Below are 8,496 nucleotides of genomic sequence, written 5' to 3' on the forward strand. Positions count from 1 at the left end.
CGTATTAAAAAATGTTTGATCATCCCAATTTGGAGCATGTACCGAGACTAAAATGACAGGAAGTGCATATAGTTTTCCCACCACAATAACCTAACGTCCAGCAGCGTCCGTTTTAACACTGGATGCCGTAAATTGCACCTGTTTACCAACTAAGATGGCCACCCCTCTCGATTTAGATTGGAAGTTAGACTGAAACACCTGACCAGACCARCGCCTGCTTAGATTTGCACTGTCTGCCTTACACAAATGGGTCTCCTGCAAAAAATAATATTAGCATCAAGTTGTCTTAAATGTGTCATAACTTTCCTAAATTTCACTGGACCATTGAGGGATTTCACATTCCAACTCGCACAGTTAACTGGGTGACTGTTGATGAACCTGGTAATATTAGAACTGCTCATGTATGGTCAACTGGACTGCAGTACAATATCCACAAACCATCACAAAAAAATAACCTGAAAAAAATATTCTCAAAACAAATAGATCCGGTATAGTCCCACCCCTTTCTCCTAAAGAAAACGGAGAACCCAACAAACAAAAAATCCACACATTTGTGCTTATACTAGGGGGCTAAACTCCCTGTCTGGACTCCTGCCACAACTAAATAACAATAACCAAAAAAATAAAGAAAGGGGTTCCCTTACTTTAAAGTATTATTACTGTCTATGTTCCTTGCCGCACTGATAAATAAATCACTAACCAAGATCTGGACAGACCCCCTGTGAAACTCTCTTACATAGAACAAAAAGAGGAATGTTGTCCCTGAGAATAAWGTCTAAAATTAAATCAAGATATAGCGCGGGACATAAAGTTAAAAGGYTCATTACAACCTGACAGTCATAATGGATCGATGAGAGTTGGACCTGCGGTCAACGCCGGTCCTCGTTGTCCGTCGCCGAGATGATCCTCTTTTTAACGTAGTCCATTGCTTTATTGGCATCCAGGAACTCCTTGTTTTCCTCCCCATGAGAGATGTGGAGCCGTGCAGGAAAATGCAGGCCGTAGCAAACATCTCGTCGGTTGCGAAGAAGCCTCCTCACCTCCGTAAACGCCACTCGAGCCCTGGCCACAGCTGCCGTGTTGTCAGATGTGATGTGATCGGTGACTCTTTAAAACGAAGAGGACCACGACTCCGAGCCCGATGCAGTATTTCCACACATCCTTGACAATAGTGCAGCTTAGCAACAATGACCCGCGGCTCATCGCCTGACCTGTTCCCACCTGGAAAGCGATGGGCTCGGTCAACCAGTGGCACTTTATCCATCTGTAGGACCTCTGCTAGTATTTTAGCCACTGGTGAAGTGGAGCTGGATTCTGGTGTCTCAGGAACTCCAATAATCCGCACATTGCACCTYCTCATGCRCCCTTCCATATCGTCACACTTCTTTTTGAGCCCATCGACTTCTTTCAGTTCCAACACGGTGGTGCGCAGAGAAACAATCTCATCGGACCAGTTTGACAAGCCGTCCTCCACTTCTTTAATGCTCTGTTTAACGTGGTCCAGATCTGCGCGCAGTAGCATCGTGCCATTAGCTACTTCAGCTCTCACCGCTTGTAGCTCTCATTTAATAAGAGTAAACTCTTCAGACAAAGCGGCTTTTATTTCAGATTTGATCACAGCTGAGAGATCGGTTTTTATAGCGGCAAGAATGTCAGACTTCAAGGAGAGTGCGTCCGCCTCACTGTGGGAGGGACAGGAGGGCCCCGAATGTCCAGTCCTAGCTGCAGTCTGCTCCGAGGCGGCGTCAGGCCTGGTAGCCGTCGAGCTTGAATGTTTGGCTTTCCTCGAGTTTGTCGCCATTYTTCTACTCTTCCAGGCAAGAATCACTCAGGGGTCGAGTCCGGACGGACCAAATGTTCAAAACAGCAAGGACATTTAGTATAGAACCACAAACAGAACAAGTCGGAGCGGGAGCCCACGCGACACACGTCTCACTCCTCCGCCATCTTGCCCCGCCTCCCAGTAGTAAAGGTAATTTTAACGTTGTCCATCATATTTACGACCATCCACAAATTATTTTAACATAAAAACAATATTAATAAAAAACACAATAATTTAGTGGAACAGCAAATTTGTCTTTTCCTGGGTTTACCTGACATAAGGTTGTCAAAATCAAGCTGCGTAAYTGACCTACTTTCTGCATCTCTGCCATTGTTTTTAATAAAAAATAATTGAATGACCTGTAAAATGTGATAACCTTGATCTTGTGATCTTGTTGACAATTTATGGCAAAATATTGCATCCCTTTTTGATATTTCTTGCGTAACTGTTTGCTGCATCTCATTTTTACCATTCATGGATGTTCTGAGTCAAAACTCGATGCATAGAAATGGCACCTGTGCGGCGCACGATAAGTCATGTGATGTCCAATCCAGTTATACAGATCAATGCCCTAAATTACATCTGTAGAGAGCAAAAGGAGTTGATTCCGTAGTATGCAGTAGGTGAGAGATATTCAGGTTTAACTTTCTAGAATCTGGGGTCTAAATGGCCATTTTGGCTAATTTTGAACTTATTCTTATATTTTCATCTTAAAAACTATTTACGTTAACCATGTTTGGTATCATTATTATTTTACCCCTCGTTCATCGCTTCRCTCCAAAAATAAAGTGTTGCACCTTTGAATCCATCAAGAGGCAAGATTAAATGTAAATGCTGGACCTAACAAGCAGGTCAGATCATATTTAATTATTTCTGATTGCAAAAGAACTTCATAATCACAAAAGCACACAAGCTAGCTATCACATGTGACATGTGTGGTTACTTTCTCAGACAAAGCTTATTGTGTTTGACATCACTTCTTCACATAACAGGCTCCTCTGAACTATTAACTATTCATACTGAAGTCACACTTTAATTTTAATGTGATACACAATACAAAATACATATATTTATGAGCAAAATAACCTACCATAATCTAAGATCTGCAGTATGAACGTAATCCTTGTGTTAATTGTCCTAATTCCTGATTCACCTCACGCCACCAAGACCTTTGGCRCCCCCTATGTGAGGCTCGCCCCACAGTTTGAAAACCCATGCATTAGAAAAACTTGAACCTTCCTGCTTCCTGTTACAGGATGAAGAGGAGAGTCTGAATGACATTGGCTACGATGACATCGGAGGCTGTCGAAAGCAACTGGCACAGATCAAAGAGATGGTGGAGCTTCCTCTCAGACACCCAGGACTCTTCAAGGCGATAGGAGTTAAGGTGTTGTGCTCTTAAATGTGTGAACTCTTTCAGCCATAAAACAGATCGGATTAGTTGTACTTCTGTGTTCTGCATCTTAGTGTTGTTCACTTCCCCTCACTTAGCCCCCCAGAGGTATCCTGCTTTACGGCCCTGCAGGCACAGGGAAGACCCTGGTGGCCCGAGCTGTAGCCAATGAAACGGGGGCTTTCTTCTTCCTCATTAATGGTAAGGAGGTTTTCCAATCCGACACGTTAGAACATAAATATGAGCAGTTACTAATAAAGCCATAGAAAGTAGGGGTTCAGATGGTGCTGCAGTTCCCCTTGAATAGGACAACATGCACTGCTAATGTGTAATACACTGACATGCAGTGTATTGCAGCTGAACCTAAGGAGTGCCTAATTAGTAGGCCTCTGCAGAGCATAGTGAGGAGGCCTACTAATTAAGCACTGCTTAGGTTCAGCTGTGTTGAACCAGGGCAGCACCTAAAACATGCAGGGCACTGGCTCTTGAGGACTGACTTTGGACACCACTGGCCTAAATGAACTTAAATACTTTCTACTAACTTTCTTAAACTAAAAAGTGGTATTCCTACTCATTAGAACAAAGTCAACTTTATTCAAAGCTGTCCTTGTGTATCTCAGTAATCCAGGTAAAATTTTTTAAAAATAAGTAGGTCCTCTGGATGGGTTCCTCTTTAGTGAAATGTTTCGTCTCTCCTCCAAGAGACTTCTTCAGTCTGATGAGTTTCAGGTGAACTCAGCCTTATAAGCACTGCCTCCACCTGGAAAAACAGGTTAGTCACATGCAAAAGAGGGCCATCGACTAACAATAGATTATTGGTGCTCTGATCATCACCTATTGTTCATAAAGGATCTTGTGCACCATCACCTGACTATCATTGGGGCCCTGATTCACACCTTTTGCTCACAGGAGGCGGAGTCATACTTGCAATAACAGCATTGTAGGAGGGGGACAACTGGACACGAAGGCCTCCACCTCTGTTTAATGGTRGATGTTTTTTCTTCACAAAGATGGCTTCCTTTACTCCTCTCTCAAACCAACGTTCCTCTCTAGCAAGGATGAGAACATCTTCATCCCTGAATAAGTGACTACTGGCCTGTAGATGAGTGTAAACTGCAGAGTCCTGACCTGTAGATGAGTGTAAACTGCAGAGTCCTGACCTGTAGATGAGTGTAAACTGCAGAGTCCTCACCTGTAGATGAGTGTAAACTGCAGAGTCCTSACCTGATGACGTAGATCGTCTGTGCTGGCTCATTCTTTTGAACAGTGGCTGTTTTGTTTCCCCTATGTATGACTGATCACAGTCCTCCTGACACTTAACAGCATACACTATATTACTCTGTTTTTGCCGGTGAACTGGATCTTTGGGGTGAACTAATCTTTGTCGTAACGTGTTTTGGGGTAAGCCACTGGGACGTMATGTTTAGAGAATAAACGTCTCAGTTTCTCTGAAACTCCCACCACATTCGGAATGATGACAGGTTTAGGGTCTTCATTTTCAGCTGTTTTTTGTTGTCTGGAATCCTTTTTGGGTTTGTCTGCTTTCAGATAAACCCAGTTAGCAGTGGTGGGCGTCGCTGATAAAAATATTAGCTCTGCAATTTCTAAAGCGCTAATGAACATATTTAGTTTCACAACGTCAAAAGTGCACATGCAGTAGAAAAATTAGCAGAAGCTAATTTCATTCTGCAGTTCAATTTGACACCAGTTGCTGGCAATAAGTCATGCTTTTTTTACGCACTGCGCTGCCACCTTGCAGTGTATGAACTCTTTTACAACTTAATTCAGCAACTGTCAATTGCTGATGATATGATTTCCTGTAACAGACATTTTGCTAATGGTGTCAAAATTAAACAATTTATGAGGATTGCTTAGTAGTGCTTCTTTAAAACATGTTGGAGATTGCTAGTTCAGCTGCTGCTTTTTTGTCTTTCTTGTATTTATTGTAGATTTTTCATTAAAGATGTACATCAATAAAATAATTTTAAAACTGTTTGTTGGAAAACTGAAGTGATGCATTCTGGGTACATCTGTGACGGGAAATGAAAAATACATGTAAATGTGTCCAGCGTGAGATTCTGAAGCTCAGATTGTCCTCTGTGGGATCAGAAATGATTTTTAGATGGAGGAAATTTATACATTAAATGGAAATGAATGAGTGAGAAAATGTCGGGTGTAAAAATTTGTTTGCCACTCAAAGGTGTGTGTGGGTGTTGGTGTGTGTGCGCGTGTGCTGCAGCAGCGCATGAGGCTGATAGACATTTCCACCTTTACACGTCTTTAATAAATGACTGTAAACACAGAGAAAATGATGACTTTGGTAGAACTTAGAAAAATATTTATTAAATAGTTGAAGTGAAGGAACGAGTCGCAGCGCTGCGAGTTTCTGCCGCGGTGTGATTTATATTTTAGAATCATGAAGTTTCTCATTCAGATCAGCTGCGTGACTCGATTCAGAACTACAGTAAAATACCTGGCTGTATTTTTTTCGGTGTGATACAAATAAACAAACAAACAAAAAAACACGCTGTCTTAAGTTCTTCTTGTGGTGATATCACCCTGCAGAACAGCTGACATTGATCCATAAATGATGCACAACTTTACGCAGCAACAAATCTATTGTCTACATCTTGTGGGGCTGAGGAATCATCACAGCCGAGATGCTCCGAATCAACACGCTGAGTTCTTTCTCAGTGAGAACCAAAATGTTTCCTCACACACCTCATTCTCCTCAGCCGTGCGCGCGCTCCGCGTGCGACTCCAACCACGCGACAACAACACAAAACTCCACAGTCCAGTAGACCGGAGGCTCCCCGATCATTCCCAGGCCGATCCATCCTCCTGTCTGAGGCCAAATGATCCTCAGTCCCGGCCGGGGCCCAGGCCCACCATCGCTCGAGTCCAAACAACAAAAATGAAACAAAAAATCTAACAGCGTGTTTAGTTTTTTTTTTTTTTTTTTTTCACTTTTATTGTTCAAACTCGAATGATGACGAAACTGAACCCCGGGACCGAAAACCATCCAACCCCAGACAAGAAAACAGACCAGCCCAAAAATGATCAAAGAACCCCCAGTCCACTGCAAACTGCACAGTGTCTATACTGTTGTCACGCAGCTGGAACCACACACAGAGTGCACGGCCCGGGGAGCGCAGCACACACAGCTGAGGAGAACAAAACGTTCGAAAGAAACACCCCAATTCTCACCGAGAAAAAACCCAGCACACTGAGGTGAAAATAACCACGTCTTCTGGTTCAAGTGGAACTGCTGTTGCTCAATGAAGAGAGAACTCTGAAACAGGCTGGTTGAACAGCAAGAATCTTTATTTTGCAGTCCAGGAGATTACAGCCAAAAACCAAATTATGGCCTTCAATGCCAAATGATTCACCAAGTAAGAAAGATGAAATACGAAGGCCAAGGGTGGGGGYGTACAAGGCTCTTTATAGGCTTCACAGATGTACCATAAGTTTTGTAATGGTACACCTTCTTCCTAATATGGTAATATGTGCCGAGCTCTGAAGCTGGAAAAACCAAGAGACATCACATCTGTGCATTCCTGAGGAGGCCCCCACTCTTGGACACTACAACACCAATTCAGATCAGTTGCAACAACTCCCCCGCCCCACAAGACGCAATATTTACTGCGTAAAGTTGTGCGCATGGATCAGCTGTCAGCTGTTCCCAGTCCCACACCGCGGCAGGAACTCGCAGTGCAGACACTCCACCTTACATCCAGAAAACAGAACAAAGTCATATTTCTGTGGATTCAGGTCAGATTCATGACTTTGTGGGTAAAAACTGTCGACTGAAAAACTTTGCGTGGCTGCCGCACATTCTCACGGCAGGTGAAACCAACCACAGCAGGCGCTCCACTGGAGAAGGGCGGATGCGTCATACCACGCAAAGCATTGCTTGCTCTCCTATTGCTGCTTTTAATTTAGTATTTACATGTTTTTTATGTATTTTGATGTTTCTGTGTGTATCTGTTGCCTGTTCGGTGTCCCTGAGTGTCAGAAAGGTGCCTCCAAATAAAATATATTATTATTGTTTCGCTACAGTTACTATTGAAAGGAGCTGAAATGTTTGCAGAAGTTTTTTTATGTTTGGATCAGAGGAGGAGATATTTAACACGGTTCTGTGACCAGGTCCAGAGATCATGAGCAAACTGGCAGGAGAGTCAGAAAGTAACCTAAGAAAGGCATTTGAGGAAGCAGAGAACAATGCTCCGGCTATCATCTTCATTGATGAGTTGGATGCTATTGCTCCCAAGAGAGAAAAGGTAAGTCAACATTAATAAATCCACAAATATATTCAAAACATAAACTGGGCTTCATTTTCTGTGGAATCATCTGTGTTTTATCTGTTTTGACTATGTGGTTAGACTCACGGGGAAGTGGAGAGGCGTATTGTGTCACAGCTTCTGACCCTGATGGATGGCTTGAAGCAGAGAGCTCATGTGGTTGTCATGGCCGCAACAAACCGACCAAACAGCATTGATCCCGCTCTCAGGCGATTCGGTTAGGACAGCCTGATGCACACAGACATATGTTAGGAGGTAAACACTCAGTTGTGTTTACAGATACGTCCAACCCTCTCCAGGCAGGTTTGATCGTGAGATTGACATTGGAATCCCAGATTCAACCGGAAGATTGGAGATCCTGCAGATCCACACCAAAAACATGAAACTGGCTGATGATGTCGACCTGGAGAAGGTGAGCTATGGGAGGAAGATTACGGCCATAGAGAAAAAAACTTCTTTTTTCCAAACGAGTTCTGACTTTTTTCCTAGAAGTTTTTTCCTGTTCAAAGAAAAAAGTCAGAATTCTTATTTGTTSMKTCAGGATCTGACTTTTAAAGAAKTTTTACTTTAATCTCAGAATTCTTACTTTGATCTCAGAATGCTAACTTTAGTCTTAAAATGCTAATTTTAAACTCATAATTCTAATTTAAAGCTCACTTTAATATCACAATTCTTACTTTAAACTCAGAATTCAAACCTTGAACTCAAAATTTTTAACTTCAAATTCAGAATGCTAATTTTAAACTCAGAATTTGTAGTTTGATCTCAGAATTTTTACTTTGAACTCAGAATTCTAACTTTAAATTCAGAATTCTTACTTTGATTTCAGAATTTTTACTTTGAACTCAGAACTCTAACTTTAAATTCAGAATTCTTACTTTGATTTCAGAATTTTTACTTTGAACTCAGAACTCTAACTTTAAATTCAGAATTCTTACTTTGATTTCAGAATTTTTACTTTGAACTCAGAACTCTAACTT

The 8,496-nt window shown here is 42.1% G+C and overlaps 1 protein-coding gene across 1 annotated transcript in view; it reads left to right on the forward strand.

The window, feature by feature from the left end:
- The window catches only part of zgc:136908, a 33,791-nt gene that overhangs the window by 11,994 nt on the left and 13,301 nt on the right, over positions 1 to 8,496 (forward strand). Inside the window, exons 6-10 of the mRNA XM_014025988.1 lie at positions 3,078 to 3,209; positions 3,314 to 3,416; positions 7,362 to 7,495; positions 7,598 to 7,733; positions 7,816 to 7,928. Coding sequence (XP_013881442.1) covers positions 3,078 to 3,209; positions 3,314 to 3,416; positions 7,362 to 7,495; positions 7,598 to 7,733; positions 7,816 to 7,928 — 618 coding nt within the window. The remainder of the gene's footprint in view (positions 1 to 3,077; positions 3,210 to 3,313; positions 3,417 to 7,361; positions 7,496 to 7,597; positions 7,734 to 7,815; positions 7,929 to 8,496) is intronic.

Source organism: Austrofundulus limnaeus, unplaced genomic scaffold (assembly GCF_001266775.1).
Source record: "Austrofundulus limnaeus strain Quisiro unplaced genomic scaffold, Austrofundulus_limnaeus-1.0 Scaffold514, whole genome shotgun sequence".
Taxonomy (NCBI): Eukaryota; Metazoa; Chordata; class Actinopteri; order Cyprinodontiformes; family Rivulidae; genus Austrofundulus; species Austrofundulus limnaeus.